This window comes from Drosophila novamexicana, unplaced genomic scaffold (assembly GCF_003285875.2).
Source record: "Drosophila novamexicana strain 15010-1031.04,08,12 unplaced genomic scaffold, DnovRS2.1 tig00000121-arrow-pilon, whole genome shotgun sequence".
Lineage (NCBI taxonomy): Eukaryota > Metazoa > Arthropoda > Insecta > Diptera > Drosophilidae > Drosophila > Drosophila novamexicana.
In genome coordinates this window covers 2,841,351-2,865,213 of record NW_020824773.1, presented here as the reverse complement: position 1 = coordinate 2,865,213, position 23,863 = coordinate 2,841,351, and the positions used below count along the sequence as shown (strand labels likewise).

Below are 23,863 nucleotides of genomic sequence, written 5' to 3'. Positions count from 1 at the left end.
AACTGATAACACACTGGTGAGCCGCATGGGCTGGACACGAGCCGAGGACCTTTATTTTGTTGCTGTTGTTGTTGTTGTTGCAGCGTCTGCAAGTTCCACACGGCGACGCTTGGCCCATGGCTTTGCATATTAAATATGCAACAGCCGCACGCGCTCAGCGCCGCAGACCAGCCCCTCTCCGCCATCCCCTTACCGCTGCACCGTTCCACGCAGCTCAGCCACAACAAGACCCATAAAGCACCTGGAAATGGCTGCCACAACAAAAGCAACAAAAATGCGCCTATCGCAGCCGCTGCACGAGGCATCCAAAAGAATTTACGAGCTGGCAACGTTGGGCAGGACAAGAGTCGCGCAGGTGCAGCGCGGTGCAGGGTGCGGATTGCAGTCGCAGCAGATATGACGTGCATCCAATCATTTTAACGCAAATAAACCACAACAGATGGCGCTGCGTGCGCCTTGTAAGTTGACGCACGAATGCGCCCCAAATACCAAATGCGAAACGAGTAAGCCGCCCTGCGCTAGTCGAGAGCGTACGAGACTAATAGATACCCTGTAGCTGTCGATTGCGGATCAATTTTAGGTGCTTATGCATACCAAAAATCAAGGCAACACAAGTAAAGATGCCTTCCTTTTTTTTAGATTTTGGCAGAGTATAGAAGTAATCAAAGAAAAATATATTCCGAATGAATGTGAGCTTAAGTACAAACCCAACCCGAAATAATGTGTCTCTAGCTCCTTTACTGCCCAGGAACTGCTCTATAAAACATAGCGGTAAACCGATATTTATCGATTTTGGAGACAAATGAGTTGTTATCGAAAATGCGATAATATTGCTTTGAGTATATTTAAAATGTGGTTCAAATAAAGCAGAAAATGTATATAAATAGTGGGAAAAAGGGCGATGATATTGAAAATAATTTCAATAAGGCACTTTTAATTTTCGAGGTGTGCCCAAATTAAACGAAGCTGGAAGTCGATATTAATCGATGCTGGGAATCTGAGCATGGAAGTTCGTATCGTATCGTATCGTTTCGTATCGAAGTATCAAAGTTAGCTATCATAAGTAGGTGCTGGTAATTGACAATGTGTATTTAATTTTTGAAGTCTGTATAGAAAGTTTCTAAGATAATCCCAATCGACAGACGAACAAATTGTCGTCCTGAACTGTAGTACATAAAGTGGATGCCATTAGAGATGCCCACTTGTCCCTGTTACGTACACTGGCATAACTGGAATATAACTCTACTTTTAACAAGCACAGGGTATTAAGAGGTAGGCGCCACACAAAAACTGACAACTGAAAAAAAGGACCTGCAACCAGGACGCAGCTCAGCTTGCGACACAAAAATGGATGCGTGCGTACCGCGTGGCAGCTTATCACAACTACAACAACAACAACACGAGTAACAACAACAACACGAGCAACAACAACGTGGCCGTAAGATGCTCTGGTTTATGCATGCTGCCTGGACCTGCGGTCACTTGTGGCATGCCACGCCACCAGTTTACTTTTGTTTGCGCTGCGGCCCCATCGCTGGCAATTGGAATTTTTGTCGCATTTACCCAAAGTGCAACGGGACACGCGGCGCCGGCAACAGCAGCAACAGCAACAGCAGCAACAGCAACAGCAGCAGCGGCAGCTTGTGGCCAATGTGCTGCAGATAAATCTCATGAAATAATTACACGTGTTACAGTAAATGCTGTTAAATTGCCAGGGCACAGATCGGCCCGCAACACACCCCCGCTCCCACAACCATCCCGCTTCACCCAACCCGCCACGCGCGCTGTTGTCCATGTTGAATGCATTCATGAATGAGTGGACTGCATAAGTGCCACAAGAGCCGCAGCAGCAGCAGCAGCGGCAACCACGCAATGAAAACTACTTGGCTAAGAGAGAGCCGCGTAACGACTGAGAGTGTTTCAATTTGCACAACACACACTCGCACACACACACACAACGCAGAAAGAAAGACAGAGCGAGCGGGCGGGTGTGCCATGGCAAGCCGCAGGACTTATATGCCCAATTGGGGAAAATGATTTTGTGCCACTGCGGCAAAAGAAATAAAATACAAAATTACAAACAAGAAATGAAAAGAAAATAAAAATTAAAAAAGAAAAATTATAATGATACAAATGCAAAAATAAATAAATGCATGACTAATGTTTACCCTGTAAAAATCAAAAAAATTAAAATTAAATTAAATAATTTAATAAAAAAGAACATGACACGCGCCCATCGTTGATAGAAGTCCGCACCTTGCTGCTACACCTCTAATGACTCTAAAACTGTATTTTTCTAAAAATATGACACAGGTTCAGTGGCTTTCAAGCTGTGACTGTAAAACCTTACTACTATGCACTTTTATCTGTTGATAGAAGTCTTCTTAATAAAACTTTAAAGCTGCTGATCCAAAAGCATAACCCAAATCATTCATATTCAAACTGTGACTCTATAACTGTGCCTACTATGCTTTGAACCTGCGAAGCAAATACTTTTCAAGACAGTGAACTTAAAAACTGTTCTTTTAAGACTTGATAATTAAGCGGTTCCTTGCAAGTGGTATTTCTTAAACTTACACCTAAGCGTTCAAATTCAAAATGTGACTCTTAAACTGTGCCAGCCAATCTGTGATTCTAAAAATGTCAGATGCAGACTAAGACTTCAAAACTGTGATTCTAAAACTCTTAATTCAAGACATAAACAAACAAGACAAGACTTACAAACTCAGTTTCTTAAACTTACACCTAACCGTTTATATTCAAACTGTAACAGCTAAGCTGTGACTCTAAAACTGTCACCGTCACTCTTATGCTTTTATCAGTAGACCTTTCAAACTGTGTTTCTTAATCTTTTAACTAAGACACAATCACAATCATACTGCGACTCCTTGACTTTTCTTTACAACAGTTTTATTCACACTCTTATATAACTGTTACTCTAAAACTGTTTGTGGCTCTAAAACTGTGTCAAATATAAAGTTCGCATAGAACAAACATAAACATATAGTATGTACCGAATTTGAATTGCCTAGCTTTGAATGTGTCTGATTACAGGGTATTTAAAGAGACACATAAAGTATGCGCTTATCCTAGTATATAGCCGGCCCATATAATAAATGCGCGTATTTCGTGTGCTTTAAAATAAATTGAAAATCAACTGCGGGCAACGCGAAGCGTCGCGTCGCGTCGCGTCGCTCATTAGCGGTCGACGGCGGGCAAAAGTGTTGCCTGCTTTTTGGCGCAAGTCAATAAAAGCCATTAAAAATTTTAACAGCTGCATTTTCGAGGCATACTTTCTGGCATTCCACCAGCACCAACACCGACACCAACAAAAATAATAATAAAATGCCATTACATTGAACAACACGTGACGGCATAGACATGCCGAACATATTTATCAGCTGTATGTTTAAATATTTATAAAGGCCATTTATGAAAGTTGTTGCACAATAATTTTACAATTTTTTTTTATCAAATTGCGTGTGCATGGCTGAGCACATAGGATATATATATGAAAATAAAAATCAGCTCAATTAGGCAAATGAGAAGCTATATTACAAATTTCCGCACATTAGCTCCTATAGAACTCGAGTTACTTGGGTAGAATAATCGTATATAAATGTTAATTTCTAGAATTAAAATAATAATAATATTTTCTTATGCACAATAAATAAAATTTAACTCAATTAGACAAACTAGAAGCTACATACCAAATTTCTCGACTCTAGCTGTTATAGAGCTCGAGTTACTTGGGTAAAATAATCGTTGATATGTCTAATAGATAGAACTTAATTTAACACACCAAGTTTTCTTACATCAACATATTCAGAGCCCGAATTGATTGGGTTCGTATATACTTTGTCCTAAATAACAACTAATTCTATGGCCCACAATCTGATTTCTTTTGTAGCGTGCTTGATTGATTCTGATTGAATACTCTATAAATCAAAGTCTTTATATTAGATAGATAAGTTAGTTCCGATTTTCAGCTTTAGGTACAAAGGCAAATACTTAAGCGCACTTTAACGACCAGCTGGCGTCCTCAAAAAAGTAGCAAATAAATAAAGAAAAGCGAAGTTGAGAAAAAATAAGTATGAGAGTAGGCAAATCTAGTGGTTCATAATTTATAACGCAATCACGTGCCGCACTCGCTGCCCCTTGCCGTCGCCTTTTGGCCAAGGCAAAGGCGCCAAAAATATGAATACATATATGAATAGAGAGCGACTAAATAATTTGGAAATGATTTACAATATTGCCAGGCACCAGGCACCAGGCACCAGGCACCAGTCACTAGGCAAGGCGTAAAGGGCTGTTCATAAATCTAACGCCATGACGAAAAGATGCACTGCACTGTCGAGAGTCGGGAGGAGACCAAAAATTACAGGCTAGCAATGATGCATGACCGTCAGACAGAGCTCCGGCAAAAGGCTTACAGCTGCGCGTCTATTTGCCGAGTCCTTGACAAAATTCATCATACATAAAAAGTTTATGCCCCGCGGCGCTAATTCATTTATAGTATATCGCCAGTTGAGCCTAATCTAGCGGCAGAAATGATCAAACACCCTTTCCAGGCATACTGCTACTGCTAGGGTTACTGCTACGGCTACTGCTGCTGTTACTGCTACTGCTACTGCGCTGCGATAATTGCAATGGCTGCCATTTCAATTTGCACGCTGCCAGGCGGCTTTGATAGATGGCGCCCACCCGTTGTCCCTAGTCCGTTGTTGTCAAACATTTCGCGCCTTGGCCATTTGTCTCTTTTTTGCTGTTGTTGTTGCTGTTATTCTTGTTGTGAGACTGTTACACTTACAGCCTGGTTGAGTCGCTTTGACATGCAGTTTAGTAACCGTGTTAAAGCACTTAGAACTTATAACTGTAATAGACTCCCGGGTTCATATCATAGCTAAGAGTGGAATGTTTACCTTTAAACTTTAAACTTTAAAAGTTGTGGCCAGGTTTTAAATGGGCAAAAATTCTTTTACAAACACGATATTTCAATTGTTCAGCCCCACAGGTTGTTCCAAATTAAGGCGAGCCGAAAACAGACCTAAAATAAAATGAATTTGATTCTAGATAAACAACAACAACTCTTGAGCTGCCAGATACAACTACCAAAAGACAAACAATAGCAACAAAGATGCTTTTGCAGATTTTCGAAATGTTTTTAATCGAGTATATTTTTGCATACTTCTTTGCTTTGAACTATTGATTTTTTCAGATGGTTCAACTTAGTTTCTCAGTCGTATTTAAAAACTCAGCGCGTATAAATAAAGCTTCAAAAAAAAGTTACTTATTTTCGAAAGGATGTTTTTGTGTTCACGAATGTGAAAACCCAAGTTTGCAAACCAAACTCTAAGGCTGGACATTGTATTAAACCGTAAAGCACAACACATACAATTTTTTTTTTTTTGCTTCAACGTGCTTTTAAATTCGAATCCGGATTCTCTTAGTAACCAGCGATATTTTAAATATGAGATCGAATCGATCGACCCCATTCATATAACAATATTGATGTTTAAAATAATATAGTTTTCGCTGTCCAATGAGATTTACCCAACCCAAACCGTATTCGAATTCGAATTTCGAACTTTTAAGTAGCCCGGAATATTTTAAAAGTTATAACGAACGTATATCCTATTCTAATAACAATAATGACGCTTAAAATAATACTATTTTCGCTGTACATATTTTAAAAATACATAAGATATAGATTAACTGAAGAAAATGTGTATTTTAAGTTGAAGCTCGAACGTTTTAGTAAACAGGAATATTTTAAAAGTTAGATCGATTCCAAAAACAATTGAATTGAAATAATATTGAGAATTTATATAAAATATTTTGAGCTGACCAAATTGGAATACTTTATAAAGATTTGAAATAACGGCACTTAAGAGTTAAGAGCATTAAAAATTCGTATTGCCCCAGTTGCTCAACACTCTTTCTTGTTGTTTTGCTTGGCAATGCGGCGCCTTAATTAAAAAGCTGCACGCCGTTTTGCAGCACTCAGTGCAGTTGGATCAGTTGGATCATAGAAGGGGTTACGGGTCGAAAACAGGGGGGCTTTGCTGGTGCGAATACCGGCAGTAGTTGTATTTATGACTTGGCACGCAGCGCGCAGGCATGATTTACAGTTTATTGAGAGAAACAAAGCGAGCGCCAAGAATTAGCCGCAATGGCTCATCAATCATTTGCTGCAGCGGGGAAAGGGTAACGGGGTGAGAACAGGACGAGGCCGTCGTCGTCGTCGTCGTCGTCGTGGCCCACCTTTTTAGCTGTGATCCTTTTTGGGGCAACGGCACTTGGGCACTTATGACTCGACTGGCTTTATGGCCATATTATGCTTAATAAAGCTGCCTCTTTGTTGTTGTTGTTTTACTGCTGCCTTTTTTCTCTCTGCTCGTTTTTTTTTTTGCCTTTTTTTTTATCTATGCATCGGTTCAGAGTTTTATCTGCGAGTCGCGTCATAATGGAGCACAGCCATTGAGCAGGCGCTCTGCTCTGCCTTGCTCCTGGAGCCGACCGCGTGATTTATGTGATTACTTCAATGCGGCGGCGTTGCGCCAAAAAAAAAAATAGCCAAAAAGAAACAAACAAACGTCCAAAGAAAAACAGAGCAAGAAACATAAAAGTATCACGCATAGAGAGAGGCCCATAGAAAAGCCATTGAGCCATCGTCCAAAATTTAAGTACATAATAATAAACTGGGCGGCGGCGGCCATAAAATGGACATTGACTGCAAACATTTTGCGGTCGAAAATTGTCGTCTGCCAGCAGTTGAGAAATAAATATGCACTTATGCATAAATATTTTTGTTGCCTCAATTTGCAATTAACACTTGTGCCAGGCGACATATTCGCACTCTCTCTAAAAACTATGCCTCTCTCCCTTTCTCTCTCATTTTATTCTCAATATTTTGCAATAGGTTTCTTTGTATTATGTATGTATACAGTAAGGGCCTCTTAAGTCAGAATTATTTCTTCCTATCCTTCCATCTCTAGCTCTATATGTATTTATCTCCTTCTCTATTGGTATATCTAATTGTATCTCTATCTCCATCGCCATCTCAATCGTTATCTAACGCCCATGCCACAGAAATTTCTCAAAATAAGAAATGGTCTCTCTCTCTCTTTTTTTTTCTATCTATGTCCCTCCTCTATCTTACTCTTTCTCCCTCTCTTTTTGTCTTTCTCTCTCTCTATTTTCTCTATCTCTTTCTGTATATCTCTCTTTTCCTCTCCCTCGATCAACTTCTTTATCAATCTTTGATAATCGTTCTCCCCTTCTCATCGTTTCTCTTTATCTCTCAACGGTTTTCACACAAAACTTATCGTCTTTCTTCGTCTCTCTTTCTCTCTCTCTCTCTTTCTCACTCTCTCTCTCTTTCTCTATCATTTCCTATTCTTCATTCTTAATTCTATTCGATTAATGTCTTTTTCAATCTTGGTCCCCTCTTCTTATCGTTTCGCTTTTCCTCTCAACGTTATTGTCTCCCCTAAAGTTTCTTTTCTTCCATTCAACTAATCCTTTTTCTCCTAACGCCTCTTTTACTCGATCTCTAAGTTTTTCTCACTCTCTCCATATCTTTTTCGTAACATATTTGAGTTTATAAAACGTGGAACCGGACCCAACGACGAAGCACTAGTCCCAGCCTTGAGCCGAACCACATTTGCAGACATTATTCATGTTAGTTCATGATCGATCAGAAAATGAATTTTTATAGTAAAACAACAATATGCTGCCATTAGGTTTGCATGATCTGTCAATCTAGCCAATTGCCGAGGCACGCCCAACGCCAACTCCAAAAAAAAAAAAAAAAAAATACACAAAGAAAAGAAGGCAGTCGGAAAAATTGAGAAAAACAAGAAAAGCAACCAAAGCGCAAAGTGCTGCTATCTATTTATATCGCTTTTGGCTTTTGCCAGGCGGGCGCTAAAAAGAAACGCTGAAAACTACTAACGAACGACACCTGGAGGCGCCTCCAGCTGCGGGACCCGCACCTGGTTGGTGGCACTAGCGTGTGCCGCCTTTTTCGCTTCTTGTTGTTTGCATTTGTTGTCCATTTCTTTATTTTTGTTTCACAGTTACGATACATACACCGAAATTGTTGCTGCTGCTGTTGCACGAATGTTGTAAATCAAAAAGTAGGCGAGTCACACGAAGGCTCCTGCCTCTGCTCCTGCTGCTGCTCGCTCAGGTTAAGGCACAGGATTTCAGCTGCAGCTGCAGCGGCACAGGCTCAGGCTCGCAGCGCCTATTTGACTGGCAGGCCGAGCGGATAACGCTGGCAATTATCGCGCTTGTGCTGCACGAACAGCGGAAGCGGCAGAGGCGCCATCATGTTACTACCACCCGCCCCTCCCCACGTCCAACTCACACCCCGCCAGCCAAGCAGCACCCCCCAAAAAAAATAAAATGAAACCAAGCGAGCGAGCCTAGTGCTGCCTTTGGTTCGCTGGCATCTTTTTGTGCGCTGCAATTGTTAACAACAAAAAATACAAAGAAGTAGCACCACCTAATGCCGAAGTTGAAATACCCTCACAGAGCTAAGATTGAATTATGATGTTAAAATGAAGATTTTTCAATTTTTTTTTAAACGATGTGTTAATGTATTTTTGTCAAACTGTAAGTAGTATAATGAAAATAAAAGAGTTTTTATGCTTTAACTCAATTTATATAACTGAAGTATAAGAGATATAGTAGTTCGATCCTAATCATGACTGTCAATGCAAATTTCATTATTATATTTGATTATTCAAACAATACAATTCTCTTGAGATTTGTGTTTAAAATAAATTGCATTTGTTTGCTTTTTCTCCTCTCTATGTCAACTTTTTGATGAGATAGTTCCAATAAGAAAATTATTGCCAAGATGCTTGAAGTATTATATATACTCTAGACTATAGGACCAGACCTCGACTAGCTCATTAACTAAAAATTAGAAAGCTCGCCAAGCAAACAAAATTGTACCCTAAATGAGTCCATTTTATGAATTTGGATGAGATTTCCTTGAACATTATAATTGCTCCAATGGCAGCTATAATATATAGCTTTATGAATATGATAAGAATTTCTAGATATTTTCTTTCAAAGCGTTACATGCTATGTCTCAGATTTATCATACCCGCTGCATTGCTATGGTTTGTTGCTGTAGTTTGTCCCAAAATATGGCCCAAACACCAGCCCTCGCCCCTCCCCGCAGACCCAGGTCCCAGACCAGGCTGTAGCTAGGCAGTCAGTCAGTCATTGAAGTCATTTATTGCCACCAATGTTGCACGTTGTTTTTGCCGAACAACTGTACTAAGTTTTGTGCGCTGCTGGCCGCTTTTTTGTTGCAAGTGTGTGTGTGTGTGTGTGTGTGTTGATAGCGCCTGGCCGAGAGTCCTGACCGTTTCGTGTGCAGGATGTGTTTGCAATTTGTGGACACGCCGACCGTCATTTGATTGCTATTGTTGTTGTTGTTGTTGTTGTTGCCGGTGTCGCCGCAGCCATTGTCGATTTTCTCTGCATTTTATATATTATATTGTTGTAAAGTTTTTATGTTGATTTCAGTCTCTTTTTTAATTATATGCGAATGGCATATGAAAAAGCTTTGAATAAACAACTGTTTTTTGCAGCCAAATGAAGTGGTTGCCAATGTGTTTGCCCCCCAATTTAAAAGCGCCCTGACCTGAGCTCCAAGATTGTAAGCACCCCAAATCCAAAGTTTTTTGCCCATATTCTATTAGACAGCGGCCGACCGCCCCGTTGATAAGCCAACTGTTTGTTTTCTTAGCACCACGCGATGGTTAACGTGCTGGTATCTCGTGCTGATTTTTTGTGTTTTCTTTTTTTTTGTTTGCAATATCATGACATCCATAAAATGTTCCAAGGCAAACATGCCACCGAACACACACTTGGACACATACATATGTGGGCCATTTTCCCACTGACATTTGAGGCGCGAGGTCTCATGAGACAATCAAAATTAAACGACTTTCGGCGTTGACATGCAAGACGCCAAAACAACAAAACCATGCCAATGTGTTCTGAAAAACTTCCAAAAACTTCGCAATTTATGCCATCTTTTGCTTTAGCAAAGATTTGAACCCGAATTTAGCCGTTACAGCAGCAAAGCCTTGCCATATGCGGCAAGCATATTTCTCGCTGGCTAAATATTACTGACTGGCAACGCAGCACACCTATTATTTGATGGGCAACGCGTAAAATAACAAAGTGGCAGCTCTTTGAAATGAGCGCAATTTCACACGACTTTTCACATTTTATCACATGGTTTTTTTTTACAAATAAAACACGTTATACAATAAAGCTGTTACAACTATACACAGTGCCCTATATAATTAAACACACACAAAAGCTTGTACTTACTTTTAGTTTTCTGAGCCTGGAACTCAACGTAATGACTTGCATCTCTCTGCCTTTGCCTTACTTGACACAATTCCGAAACATTTCAGTCGCTTGTCAACTAATTAAACTAATATACAGTAGCTATGAAGCCCGGACACATTGTACTTTTTGTGTTAATAAATTTAATACACTTTGTCTTTAACTTTATTCGACTTTACCGCCGCAAGCTGGAAACTGATAACGCCAATAAAAATGACGGCCTGGGAACCTAAGCAGTTACTCAAGCCGTCAAATAAAAAAGACGTACAAATTATTGCAGCCCTGGCGCGTGGAACAGCTGTTTAAAATTTGTGGCACACGCTATTTTGTTTTGAAAAAATTAATATGGAGTGCGTAAGTTGTGCAAGTATTACAGATAAATACAAATGCAGCAAGTGCTTAGCACCTTAGTAAGTAGCTTGAACAAGATGCAGCGATTGTTATTTATAATTGCCTTTGCAGCTGCTCTGTTAATTGCTACAAGGAACACAAAACACAGCCAGAGTGTACGGAAATTGCTGCAGTCAAACAAGCACCGCAGCCTGCCAAAAACGTGAACGAAGAGGAGCCCACAATATATGCACCATTTAGCACTGAGGATACTGTGCCGCTCGACCGGCTGGAGCAGTTGAGTAAAGTTCTCGGCTTCAGTTACGTATTTCATAATTCTAATAGATGTGCTTGCAGAGAACTCTGAACCATTGCGGCAACTGCTCCATAATCCACATCTGCGTGCGCTGCTTCAGCAAATCGATGTAGCGTATAATGCTAACCTGGCTATGACCGCTGCCATGCAGGAGCCGCTTTTCGTGGAGTTCGCCAACGCTTGTTTGCAGGTGGTGGAGCCCATGACGGAGGCGGAGCGTGCGGAGCGTGCGGAGCTGGAGCTGTGCAGTTGAAAAGTCTGTTGTGTCCACGTCTCGTACATGTATTTAAAATTATGCCATAATATATGTAGTTAAATTTAAGAAAGCGTGTATGTTGACACTTTAATTTATGCACGCGCGCATTGTGTACTATTAACGCGCATTTATTATATAGTAAAGACTAAGCAAATAGACAAATATATATATTTTTATAATCTACTGTTTGGCATTTTCGGCCGCACGCCTCACTTTGGCCCAGTTGTCGTCGTCGTCAAATAGATCATCGAAATCATTATAAAAATCGGCATGGACATGTTTATCATTTGTGGGTGCGGGCAAATGATCCATCATCATGCCTGTAGCGCTTCCCGACTTTAATTATTTGTATAATAAAAATCACTTAATATTTTTTCGTTCTGCAATGTGTACACCAATTCCTTTTCTGAGCTCACCTCTTCCATGTCCATGTAGCCGGCGCCCTCAGAGAACATCTCATCAACAGCTAGCGATGGTTTCATATTTAAATCCATTTGGTTTTGTGCTGTTTTAATATATTTTACTAAAAATTCTGCCCACAATTGTTTATGCTTTGTGGTGTGACAATTAGCAGCGTTGCCAGATTGGGGTCAGTGCTGCATCTGTTACTGTCATCAAATAACGAATGTCTGGCAGCACTGTACGAAACAGCTGTGCATTTTCCGGCTTTTGTTGAAAAAATGGTCCGCGTTGGCTTACAAATCTCAGCTACTCTCGAAAATATCGAAAAATTGGAAACTCATTCCGATTATGCGTTTTTCTTAAAGCTAACCTGCAGCAATTGCGGCGAAACATCGGAGAAATGGCATGATATCACCGAATCGGAGCGTGTGCAGCAGGATTCTCGCAATGCGGCGGGCTTTAATTTCTATATGAAATGCAAAATGTGCGCACGGGAAAACAGCATCGATGTTGTGGAAAAGTCGAACGGTGAGCGGATACTCCAATAAGAAAACGTTTACTAACATATTGCCTCGGTTACAGTGCCTTACACAGCTGAAGATGCGGGCAAATTCAAGACAATTGTGGTTTTCGACTGCCGCGGCGTGGAACCCGTCGAATTTTCACCGCGGACGGGCTGGAAAGTGGTTTCCTCGGAAAATGGTCAGTCGTTTGAGGATGTGGACCTATCCGAAGACGATTGGGTGGAGTACGATCAGAAAAACAAAAACTCGGTGGGCGTTTACGAATTTGCGTCTAAATTCATAAAACTCAAAAAGTAAAATCCAATTTAAGATTTTCATTTTTATGTTAAACTCTATCAATAAAGCATTTGTTAAAAAATAGAAACATTTTCGTTTGATTTGAGAAGCATTTTTCTTGCAGATTTACTTTTCACATAGAAATTTAAGCGTACGTGAGGTCTAATAAATATAGTATATAAAATATAGATAATTTAATATTTAGTCATTTAATGTTAGGCTGAGGCGCTTTAAGACACTATGTATTATGTTATGCAAAAATATATATAGTATACATATTTCTATATATATATATATATATATATACTCCATTTAGCGATATCGTAGTAATTATCAGACATACATATGTATTGTACAATCATAAAATATATAACTATAGTTATGTAGCATAAAGGAATAAACACAACGCCACTGGTGAATAGAGATACAGATCTAATCCCTAAAGTTATAAATTAAATTAATGAATGCGTCAGTTAGATTACATTTTTAGATTAAATCAAACAGAGAGCAAATTGTAACCTCAACTTTAGGATCTACAAATTTAAATTCTTGTCTTCCCTCTAATGACATTTATCGGCCACAATGGGAAAGCGTACGACGCGTATCTCGTTGCCATAGTCGCAGACAACTGAGTCGCAGGCGAGCATCATGAACTTGGGGCACAGCTGCAAATTGGCAAAGTCCAGCTTGACCTCGCGCGCCGGCTGACCCGTGCGCACATCCCACACAATGAGCGAACCTAATGGACAAAACACGAGTTAGCATAAGTAATAAATAGTTTTGGCATTTTCCTACCCATCTTGCTGGTGACCAGCAGCGATGGAGTCAGCATTAACAAGCTCGAATAGGCATTCGAGATTTTAATGGTGGTCAGCAGGTTGCCCTGAAAGCGTTCCCACACGCAGATGCGCTCATCGGTGCCCAGCGAGATGACATAGCTGGGCGCACAGGCCAGGCAGCTGACAGCTCCGTCATGTGCTTGTATATTGTACATGCAGGCGCCCGTAAAAAGATCCCAGACACACAGCAGGCCATCCTGCGAGCCAGAGCCGCCGGTGCCGGGCTGCCAGCGATCAACGAACAGGCAGGTCACAGGACCACAGTGGCCATGTAGGGTGTATTCCACATCTGATTTGTTTAAGCAATACACCTGTAAGCATTGGATAGACATTAAGCTCAGCTTTCTCTTTGATGTACTTTAACGCACCTTAAGCGTATGATCCTGACTGCCCGTGAAGACCATGTCGTTGACCACCTGCATGCAGGTAATTGGCTGCTGGTGTGCCAAACGCACACCCTCCAGCGTTATCTTCATTTCCTCCTTGGTGGTCTTCTGTGCCGCATCCTGTTGACGCTGCTGTTGCTGCATCATCAGCCCTATGCTGCCTGTGGAGCCGGTGCGCACGTGTGCTGTGAAGGACATGAAAAAAACGCTAAGACTAAATATTTATGAGTTGTAGAGTCTACTTTATACAATTCCTGACAATCCCTTATTATACTCTCCACGGGCATAAAAATAACGGCTACTGTTACATTAACAGAGCTTAAAGGTTACAAAAAATTGCGATGGAAATAGCTTAACAGCGCTTCAACATCTGCTCTTGATTAACAGCGCTAGGAGTTAGCTAGTTGGTTAACAGCGTGCTTCATTTACAGCCCGATAACAGACAGGCTAGATTAACAGCGATAACAAAGCTTAGCTTTGATATATCGATTGCTGCACTTTTAATGTTAACATAAGCGGGCTTTTAAATGTTTAAACTTACTGCGTCTATAGGCGGACGTAAAGCCCCAATCGATCTGCTTGCCCTTGTAGTAAGTTTCCAGGCGATAGAAATCCAGCCGTCCATTCAGGCGGGCCACAATAACACGATCGCCGTTCAAATGAATGTGCGTAATGCCCTGATTACGCTTGGCATCCTCCTGATAGGCACACTTTAGCACACCGGCTGGCACCTCCCACAGCTCGACACGCCCATTGGCACAACCAACGGCAATGAGATTATCAAAGTAGTCCAGACACCAGACCGGCGATGTAGGCAGCTTGCGCAACATCGTCAGGCCATCCTGACGTGGATGCTCTATTTGCATATCGCTGCGTCCAATGTTGGCCAGCTGCTGGCCGGTGCGGCCATCCCAGACGCGTATCTGACCCTTGAGACAGCAGCTAATGATGTAGTTCCCATCGCTGGCCAAACACTCGATGCGATGCTTGTGCCCGGCTATTTTAGTGGGCACACCCTCCAGTATGTGTTCGGTTTGCTTGTAGGGCGCCTCCGATTCGTGCCAGCTGGAACGCCATTCGGCATAGTTGCGAGTGCAGATGCAGCGATAGAAGACAACCATCGTGTAGCAGAGCACAAAGATGCTGATGCAGCACAGCAAAATGGCGAAGAAGATTTCCATGGGACTCTTGGGCACTAACGGCGTCCCGCCAGCCATGACCATGGGCGATTCCCGACGTGCATCGTCATCATTGAAGTCCAGAGGATCCAAGGCTGCAGCCAAAGCTTTCCATTGAAAGTTCTGCTGCAGCTGCTCCTGCGGATTGCGCAAGACCGTGGCCAGCTCCGGGGATATGGCATGCGTCAGCCGTATGGTGGGCAGGAGCGTCACATATTGTCCGCTCAGCGAGACATTGTACTGCTTCATAATGGTCGACCAGTGGAAGTTGGACAGAAAATAGTTTAGCTCAAAGTTGGGATAACGCAGACGCATCATCTCCGCCTCCGTCTCATTGATATCGTGCAACGGCTGCTCTGTTGTTGGGGTCACATAGCTGGCCGAGCTGCCCAGACGCTCGCCCGTCGGCTTGAAGCCCTTGAGGAAGCTGCTGACGGCGCCGCGCGTCGCCTGCAAATGACGCTGCAGCTCGTAGGCGGTGCTCATGGTGCCGTTGCTCTGCATGCTGAACAGCTGCTCCAAGCAGCCCGAATTGTACAAGATTGAGCAGATCCACACGATCATCCAGATCATAAAGGCGCGCTGAAAGAAACGTGTGCGCGCCCAGAAATTCACAATCTTAATGCGTTTGGGTATGCGCGCCTCCTGTCCCACATGCGCGGCATGCCCATTGACCATTTGGGCGCGTTCGCCAGCATCCGCAAAGCACAGCTTGGGATGCGATTGGGATCGTTGAAAGGTGCCCGGCACGAAGGGCAACATGGGCGACGGTGCAGCGCCAAAGAAACGGAAATCCTGGCGACTCAACGAACCGGCGCCAGCCTGTCCATTGCCCAGCGTACAACTGAGCATCATCTTGGGCAAGTGCTTGGCCTCCGTGGTGTATTCCGCACGCTTGATATTCATGGCCAGTATGGTGGAGAACAGCAGCATTTGCAGCATAAAGTCCGAGAGCAAGCCGACAATGGCAAACACGCAAAACTCCTGGATAACCGGCACAAAGGTGGCCAGTCCAATGGTCAGAATGGTGATCTCCGTGAGCAACGTCTTGGATATGTGCCAGCCCTCCTTGCTCAAGGCCTGCGCCACGCGTATTTTCACATCGAATGTCTCATCCATAGACACCACGCTCTTGGTTATAACCAGGCTATTCTCCAGGCCCACCAATATGACCAGATACGGGAATATATCCTTCGACTGCAGCGAGATGGTTAGCCCGAAGAAGAAGCACAAGCCGAGCGACATCGCCAGGCTGCCCAACGTGGTCAGCACGCTGCAAAGCGCCAGCAGCACACGCGAACGGAACACATCGATCTTGCGCACCGAGAAGTACACATAGGCAAAGACCAAAATGAATGCCACGGATAGGGGCAGAAATTCCCAGATTTTCAACTCGCCCGGATAGAAGATGTACGTTATGGTCGAGGGCTCCACATCGGCTGTGGCCGGCGCTGGGCTCAGTGGCGGATAAAAGCGCAACAGTTTCTCCTTCAGCGTTTCCAAATACTCCGGATCATTTTTGTTGAGGATCAGTGTCATGGCGTACTGTATAATGCGAGAGCGGGCACGCAAGGGATAACGCTTGAAGCCAGTATCCTGCATGGGCAGTCCGAATAACATTTCCGCCGTCGAAACTTTCGATTTTTGCAAATTCTGTAAAAGAAAACAAAACAAACGATCTGAGATAATGCTTTATAGATAATTGATCGACCGGCTGCCTCTTATCTTTGGAGTGCCCCCGGGTGTACTTTGGATCCGTAACGATTACTAAACTTTAAATAATGAGGCCTACGACGTGTGAGTCATATTGATTGGTAATGAACAAGTGTTGAGAGGGGATCAATCACTGTTACATGATAAATCATATTTTTTTAGTCTCTAATCAACACTCTCTTCAAAATCCACAAAACTTAAAAACCTCTTCAATAAACACATTTTTGATTTCTTGTTTATTAATCTAAGAGCTACCAGCACTTTTCGACTTATTTTACACAATGTGAAGGATTCACGATAATCATTTATGATTTCCTTATAATTTTTGTTAAATGCAAATCATATTTCTCACTTATCTAACACTTACCAACACTGTTGCCCACTTGCATATTTCCATAAAACTCGTATCAGCCCATATTATAATCAGGCACTCTTAACTCTGACGCTATTTGTTATTATTTTCACGAGGCTTTCATTATCTTATTCATTCTTAACAATTTTGGCTAAAGGCTTGAATTGTTCTCCTTATCATTTCCATTGTAAATATATTTCCATTGACTTATGTATATACTTCTTATCTGCTTATTTTTAGAATGTCTCAAAGAATAGCTTCCTTGTTTGCAAATCAATTCACAGCTTTTATCGGCTGGGGAAACATAAATTGTATATACTCAGGAATTTTCTACAATTGTCTCAAGTTCAAGTGCCTCGGGTTTAAAGAGAAATCATAATATGTTGGAATCAAATTTCACGCTACTGAATAATTGCCAAAACAGTAATCTAATGACTCAGTTTCACAGAGCTAAGGTGCTCGATAGATAAGTATCTATATATAAACAAATATACACACACACACACACACACGCGCGCATATCGGCAGGTGAGTCTCGACTGTGTATACCTTTTCATTAGCACAATCAACAAGTTAGAGTATAGTTGGATTATCGAGAAGAACAAACAAAGAATAGCAAAGGCATGCACCGTTTAAAATCTAGACTTTGAAAGCATTATGCATAATACCCATTGATACGACACGAACACACACAGGCAGACACACAGTTGCTCATCCATAAATATTTACACATGCGAAATTATTGCAGTGCGTTAAGCAAGCGACCCTAATCAGCTTTTCATATGCAGTCTAGCCAAGAGTTTAAATTTGTAAGCGCGTGGCTTCCTACAGTATAGATTCTTAATGTTTTTAAAATACCGAATACGTTATTCTTTAATGTAACTAAGATTTACCTTTTGCCTTAACAGTAAGTTAACTCTAACATGCGTGTTATTTGGTTTTTATCTTAAAATGACTGATACTTAACATGCCTGTTAACTTAACATAATGTTCTCATTAAATTGTAAATAGATGTTAATTGGGAAACGGATATGTCCGTTGGTGAAATGTCATCAAACATGTCTTATCGGGTGTCTGTTCGAAAATGCACAAGCACGAGGATTATTAGACAATAAGAGCTGACGACATGTCATGTAAGGACGACTAAGACATGAAAATGTTGTCAAAGATGTTCAAGTAAACTGAGTAGCTTTCAATAAATAATTACGTTTAACATGCATGTTACGTTAATATGAACTTTTCATGGAGTAGGCAGGCTGACATATATAAAGTTTTAACAGTTACGTTTCGAGCTTTTTATGGCTCATTTGGGACCATGTGGGAATCAATGCCACCTAATCAAAAGTTGACTACCATTTGGAGATATACTTTAGCCATAATGTTCTCCGATAAGGCGTTCAGTTTAAACTACCCAAGTGCCTTTTAGCTAATTAAATGTGTTACAGTCAAAGTGCAGTCCAGATTTTATGGATATAACGTGTGCTTGGGTAAATACAATTAACTGCCACAGAGCAAGATGAAATCCATTAGCTGCACACACACACGCACACACTTAAAGCACTTGAGAAGTGTACAATTTTCGCACTTACATGATACTGAAAGATTGTATTTAGTATATTGGTATCTCTGGTAAAATTCTGTGTATTCTGTGCCCATAGATTCGCTGGCGATAACAATAGGCAGCCATATTCCGGAAAGATCTGATCCAATTGACCCTGGGCGCCGCGCTTCACATTGTCGACATGCAGACAGTTTTGCTCCAGTGTGCGCTGACTGTAAGGGAATTTGATTCAATTAAAGGCAATGTCATATGTGAATATATAAATGTCTATATATATCGTGCCTACTTACTTCTCGCTGCTCTGATGATTGCGCACAATTTCAAGCAATTTAAAAACTTCATGGAGCGGCGCTCGAAACGCATCCATTAGCTGCATCTCATCGGTCCAGGGCAAAACGCTCGCCCGCAGCGTTATCTGTTGCACGTACAGCGCCGGACTGCTCTGCGCCCAGGGCATGCTTCCGCCCCCGCCCCCGCCACTCCCACTACTGCTGCTGCTGCTGCCATTAAATGCTGATGCACTGGCTCCACTTTGGTTATATGCGGCTGTCGTTGCATCCGTTTCGCCAAAGAGCGCCGTGTAGCGTCCCTCGTAGGGCAGCACAATTTTGGTGGGTATGGTGCCAGGTAACGGTATGTTGATCAGTGGATAGCTAGACAAAGGAGAGAAAGAGACAGAGTGAGATAGAGTGTGTGTGCGAAAAAGAACGCATTCGCCTTTAATTGGGCTATTAAATAAATTTAGTTAATTCAGATATTTTGAGCGCATGCGCGTGCCTGACTCCATTATAACCCATAACTTTTAAATTGTTGAAAAAATGTATCAAAATATATTTAAAAATTAAATATAATATATTTTAATAAAATATACAATATCGTCTTAAAATTGATTTCGGTCCCATCTTTGATTTGCTATAATATACGAATTAATTATTTTATATATTTTTTTAATTTTTGTTTTTCTAATTTCTAAATTTATTTCGAATCTATTTTTCTTTGCCTATTGTTATACTGATTCCTGTTCTTCAAAATTCTGGATTTCCAATTTCTATTCCAATTAAATTCGTATTCATATCGAAATCCAATTGGAATACAAACTTCCGTTCGCAGCCCAGTTGGACTTTTACTTTTTGTATCTGCATGTTCTCATTTCTTTTTCTACGCATGTTCCTGTTCCTGTTCCAACTAGTTTAAAATTCTCTTTTAATTCATGTTCTAATTTTTACACCCATTTATGTTATCTTTCTATTATATTTGCCTTAGTATCGGCACACTAATTTTAAGGCGCGAACACCTGTGCGAACAAGACATTTTCACCTTTAGATCTTCAAAACGAATTACAGGGTAACAGCTAGTCAAGCACCACTCAGGTAATTCATTTAAACGCATTGTTGTTGCTGCTATTAGCGATCATTAGTTTTGTCATCTAACGCGTGCGTCCCAAACGATTTCCCGCGACATCTATAATCAATACACATGTATGCGTGTATGTGTATGTGTGAGCGCATTTGATTTATCAACGCTTCGGTTTAGTGCTCAACATTTTATACATTCAAGGTTAGCGGGCCACAGCGACAACAACAACAGCTGGAAGCGAGGCACGACCGAGCCCATCATTTGAAAGGTGAAACATTTGCGGCTGCCAACTGATAAGAGATTAGGCAATACAACCAAAAAATAAAACAAAAACAAAAAACATTAGGCATTACACCCCTGATAAGGCAGACTCAAGGGCTGGTTGGCAACTGAAACGGATGGGGACTTAATTTAGCTTTGAAAAGGTGAGAGGGAAAAAAATTGACCATTTAGAGAAGAATATGAGATTCTTAACATGCATGTCAACTTAACATGCATGTTAACTCGAAATGAGTTAATATTTAAGTTTGCAATTAGTGAAAATATATATTTATAGAGATACAAAGAGATTAAAGCTTTACAGAGATATTTTCTGATTATAAACCATCCGTTTATAGTTATCTTTAACTCTTGCGGGAGTCAATGTTATCTTATCATCAGGTGGTCACCATTTCAAGATAGATTTTAGCCAGCTTTATATAATATACTGTATTATAGATTAAACGTTTTCGTTAGGATTTTCCAAACTTTTAAGAACTTCGTCCTTTTAAAACTTTATTTGAAGTTAAATTAAAGAGTATCAAATCTTATAAAGTCGTATAGCCTCTTAGCAGCTGTCACCAATGCGATTGAAATAAGGAAATGCTCGACAAATAATTGTGTATATTGCGGTTGCCCGTTTGACGCTTATTCATGGGCTGCCTACGAAACGGCTTCTCTATAAGGCCGCATGGAATACTATCTATACAACAAATTCGGGCATAAAATGGAACAAATGCCGCATGTGTTGCTCGCACACATATTAATAATGTATATAGAAATATGTGTGTGTCCGAGCGTATTATTAAGTTATTCAATAATTTCAATTATCTAACGGACACTGTGCCGCAACCTGAGTATTTTGGGGGCAGTCTGGGGTCTAGACATTGTTTATTTATTTGTTCATCGTTTAAAATTGATAAAAATCTTTTGTGCGCGTGGCTCAGCGCAAAATCGGACAAATGTTCACGTACATATAGACAGATGAACATATATAATTGAAATGTTTTTTGCATGAGCTAAAAATAAATGTAAGTTTGATGAATTGAAGAAACGTGCGTTAGCTGAAATGAATCGAACTGCAGTCCACATTTAAATCCATATATTTGATTGAACCTTTCAAAATCAATCGATTTTATAACAATTAAATACACAATATGCATGAATATTTGTGCATTAGCGGCATTGCATGCCAGGCTTATCAGGCACACTTTACGAGACGCAAATTCATATTATGTATTCATTTATATATGTATTTAACATTCATGCTATATAGAATAGCTCGATTGACGCATTGCTCTATGGGTTCAATAATTTGTGCTGATAATAAATATTATTATCTAACTGCAAAGCCAAGCTAATTTCCAATCAGAGTTTTTCTTCAGACTATTCTTAGTAACTTTTCAACTTTGTCAAATTCTCTCAATAGGCTGGATGAAGCAGAAGCCAAAGAAGATATCGAAGAAATACTTATCCAGTTTTTAAAAAATTAATGCATTTACGAGAGTCTTTCACCTCATGCACCTGTAAACTTCTCATAAAAAGCACATTCTATGCCTTGCAGGGTATTCACTTTCGGCGATTCTAAAGTTAACTAATTTTATTTTTATTTTCCTTTTTTTTTTTTAATTTTCTAAAGTGTTAAAACGGCTTTATAGTATACTTTTTTATGATGGAGCTGCGCTGAGTCACGTTGATCAGAATTGCGATAAAAATGAATGTGCATTAGACATGCAAATTCCCACAAGGGTTGTTCATCCTGCAGGACAGTGGGAATAAACACATACGTCACGCACATATATTTTGCATATATATGCATGTGTGCGTGTGTATGTACGTATGGATGTATTGGCCAAACGATTCGTACAAATAAACAACTTGCCAAATTTCTCACTTCTATATATATGTGGTTCTGGACAATTCGCAGAATTCGCTGAACGATTACCCAGACTACAACGAAGCGTTTATAAAATACGGGAAGAAAAGACAAAGTTGACCGATTAGCAGATACCCTGTATGCCAGAATTGTATTACCGAAAATTACATCGCCCTATGTACAACTTTCTCTTAAATATGCCCAAATCGCCTTGCTCAAATTGATCGATATTTGTCGATATTGTTATCAAACTATTAATTAATTGGCAAGCGAAAAAAAAAACAGGACTAAAAAATAAATATTTATCGATCCTAGAAACATTAAAGCTAATTTAAAGTCGGCTTCACCTTGCCTGATACCACATATCGATACCAGCTCAAAGAACACAACTGAATATTCATCGACTTTCCATAAAAAGGACGAATTATCGATCATTTAAAATAATACACGAAAGACTGCAAGTTAAATACCATCAAGCCTTCAACCTTAACCTTCAAGCGAACTCTAACTTACAGGGTATATGAAGAAAATAAACTTACCACGAAAGCAAAATCGCCATTAGAGCAATGCTGGAGGCGCATGTTGGATAGCTGGATAGAAATAGGCCGTGCTTGTAGTAAAAATGCGAAACCGAAGCCGGCAGGCCGGATGAAGTGGACGCCGTTGTTGAAGCGGCTGTGGTGGCCGTCGGTGGTGAATTGATTTTAAGCTTTGGCGATTTACCGTTGCCATTTGCAGTCAATGGCTGCGACGCGGACGCAGCAGCCGCAGCCGCAGCCGTCTTGGCAGAGCCATCTGTTGCGGCTGCCATGCCGCCTGCCTATGCACAGCCTCACACACACGCACACAGATGACGAGAGAAAGAGAGCGCGCGCGACCGGAATTTACAGCAGAGGTAAACACACAAGCAGAGAGATATTGGAGTGAGAGCGAGCGAGTGTGGTGAACTTTAAGCGTTGATTCTAAACGTAAACTTTGAGTTTTGGCTTCTTAAACTTTTCAATGCCAAAAATTACGCAATTTCGCATATGCAACGCATCATTTGCGTAGGCGACGCGTTCACGCTTGTCGCAGCAGCAGCAGCAGCAGCGGCAACGGCAGCAGCGGCAGCTATATTATTTATTAATAGCGTTGATTTTGGCTTTGCCGCTGCCGTCGCTTTGATTTTCACTTGAATTATAATATCGACACATTTTTGCATTCTGCTGTCTATTGATTTTTCTTTTTCTTGCGCTTCATTCGCACCTTTTGGCCCCAGTTTGTTGTTGTTGTTAATTAATTGACATTTTCGCGCATCTTCACTGGCCGCGCGCATACACATACACATACGCACACAGATACACGTTTACATTTGGACGCCCTGCCCGCACATTCAACCTATATGCATATGAGTCGTCTATTTACTATTGTTGCTGTTGCGTATTCTTATCAAATTATCAATCAATAAAATCACACAAGAAATGGCTTTTCAGCATGTATATTGCGAATTGCCATTGGCTCAGCACTTTTCGTTCTAGCTTGCTTTTCCTTTCCGCCCTTTCTGGTATTTTTTTTTATTTTTTGCACGGTTAAGACGCATAAAGTTTTACTGCGCGCTTTTTGTGCCTGGCCCGTTGCTGTTAACTTTTAATAAATTTTTGTGTTGCACTTTATAGTATTCATATATATGTATATATTTTTATCGTAGTTGAATAATTTCATTGTTGTATTAAACACGTTTTTCCTTGCGGCAGGCGCACAAGCTTGTTCGTTACTCACGGCACGATAACTTTGAAAGAACAACATTAAACAGCTGAGCATGCCTAACAGCTAAGCGGCTGTGGGCACCCAAAACTTTTAACATGCGCTCAAATGCTA

The 23,863-nt window shown here is 40.9% G+C and overlaps 4 protein-coding genes across 6 annotated transcripts; 2 read left to right on the top strand and 2 right to left on the bottom strand.

The window, feature by feature from the left end:
- The first annotated feature begins 10,466 nt into the window (after positions 1–10,466).
- LOC115758013 (zinc finger HIT domain-containing protein 3) lies at positions 10,467–11,375 on the top strand. 3 transcript variants are annotated; one of them, XM_030698512.1, is made up of 3 exons: positions 10,467–10,793; positions 10,846–11,010; positions 11,071–11,152. In XM_030698512.1, the coding sequence occupies exons 1-3, from the start codon at positions 10,729–10,731 to the stop codon at positions 11,078–11,080; spliced, it is 240 nt and encodes a 79-aa protein (XP_030554372.1). In that variant the 5' UTR covers positions 10,467–10,728; the 3' UTR covers positions 11,081–11,152. The 3 variants fall into 3 exon arrangements, with proteins under 3 accessions (XP_030554372.1, XP_030554370.1, XP_030554371.1); XM_030698510.1 differs by having other exon boundaries at positions 10,468–10,793; positions 10,846–11,015; positions 11,071–11,375; XM_030698511.1 differs by lacking the exon at positions 10,467–10,793 and having other exon boundaries at positions 10,928–11,010; positions 11,071–11,375.
- A 3-nt stretch (positions 11,376–11,378) lies between these two features.
- LOC115758014 (COP9 signalosome complex subunit 9 homolog) lies at positions 11,379–11,860 on the bottom strand. Its single transcript, XM_030698513.1, has 2 exons — positions 11,702–11,860; positions 11,379–11,621 (listed from the first exon to the last, which is right to left on the bottom strand). The coding sequence occupies exons 1-2, from the start codon at positions 11,777–11,779 to the stop codon at positions 11,466–11,468; spliced, it is 234 nt and encodes a 77-aa protein (XP_030554373.1). The 5' UTR covers positions 11,780–11,860; the 3' UTR covers positions 11,379–11,465.
- A 65-nt stretch (positions 11,861–11,925) lies between these two features.
- Positions 11,926–12,564, top strand: LOC115758012 (UPF0587 protein GA18326). Its single transcript, XM_030698509.1, has 2 exons — positions 11,926–12,215; positions 12,270–12,564. Exons 1-2 carry the CDS (start codon positions 11,966–11,968, stop codon positions 12,506–12,508), a joined length of 489 nt encoding a protein of 162 aa, XP_030554369.1. The 5' UTR covers positions 11,926–11,965; the 3' UTR covers positions 12,509–12,564.
- A 52-nt stretch (positions 12,565–12,616) lies between these two features.
- On the bottom strand, positions 12,617–23,707 carry LOC115757816 (sterol regulatory element-binding protein cleavage-activating protein). Its single transcript, XM_030698239.1, has 7 exons — positions 22,546–23,707; positions 18,807–19,169; positions 18,545–18,728; positions 14,254–16,543; positions 13,695–13,897; positions 13,283–13,637; positions 12,617–13,226 (listed from the first exon to the last, which is right to left on the bottom strand). Exons 1-7 carry the CDS (start codon positions 22,815–22,817, stop codon positions 13,048–13,050), a joined length of 3,846 nt encoding a protein of 1,281 aa, XP_030554099.1. The 5' UTR covers positions 22,818–23,707; the 3' UTR covers positions 12,617–13,047.
- Positions 23,708–23,863: the final 156 nt, after the last annotated feature.

Coding starts and splice junctions, on each gene's coding strand:
- LOC115758012 (XM_030698509.1), top strand. CDS start 11,966: ATGGTCCGCGTTGGCTTACAAATCTCAGCTACTCTCGAAAATATCGAA. Junction 12,216..12,269: donor TGTTGTGGAAAAGTCGAACG/GTGAGCGGATAC, acceptor CCTCGGTTACAG/TGCCTTACACAGCTGAAGAT.
- LOC115758013 (XM_030698510.1), top strand. CDS start 10,729: ATGGAGTGCGTAAGTTGTGCAAGTATTACAGATAAATACAAATGCAGC. Junction 10,794..10,845: donor AGCAAGTGCTTAGCACCTTA/GTAAGTAGCTTG, acceptor TTGCCTTTGCAG/CTGCTCTGTTAATTGCTACA. Junction 11,016..11,070: donor CGACCGGCTGGAGCAGTTGA/GTAAAGTTCTCG, acceptor ATGTGCTTGCAG/AGAACTCTGAACCATTGCGG.
- LOC115757816 (XM_030698239.1), bottom strand. CDS start 22,817: ATGGCAGCCGCAACAGATGGCTCTGCCAAGACGGCTGCGGCTGCGGCT. Junction 18,729..18,806: donor AATCATCAGAGCAGCGAGAA/GTAAGTAGGCAC, acceptor ATTCCCTTACAG/TCAGCGCACACTGGAGCAAA. Junction 13,638..13,694: donor GTCAGGATCATACGCTTAAG/GTGCGTTAAAGT, acceptor CAATGCTTACAG/GTGTATTGCTTAAACAAATC.
- LOC115758014 (XM_030698513.1), bottom strand. CDS start 11,779: ATGGATTTAAATATGAAACCATCGCTAGCTGTTGATGAGATGTTCTCT. Junction 11,622..11,701: donor GCTACATGGACATGGAAGAG/GTGAGCTCAGAA, acceptor AAATAATTAAAG/TCGGGAAGCGCTACAGGCAT.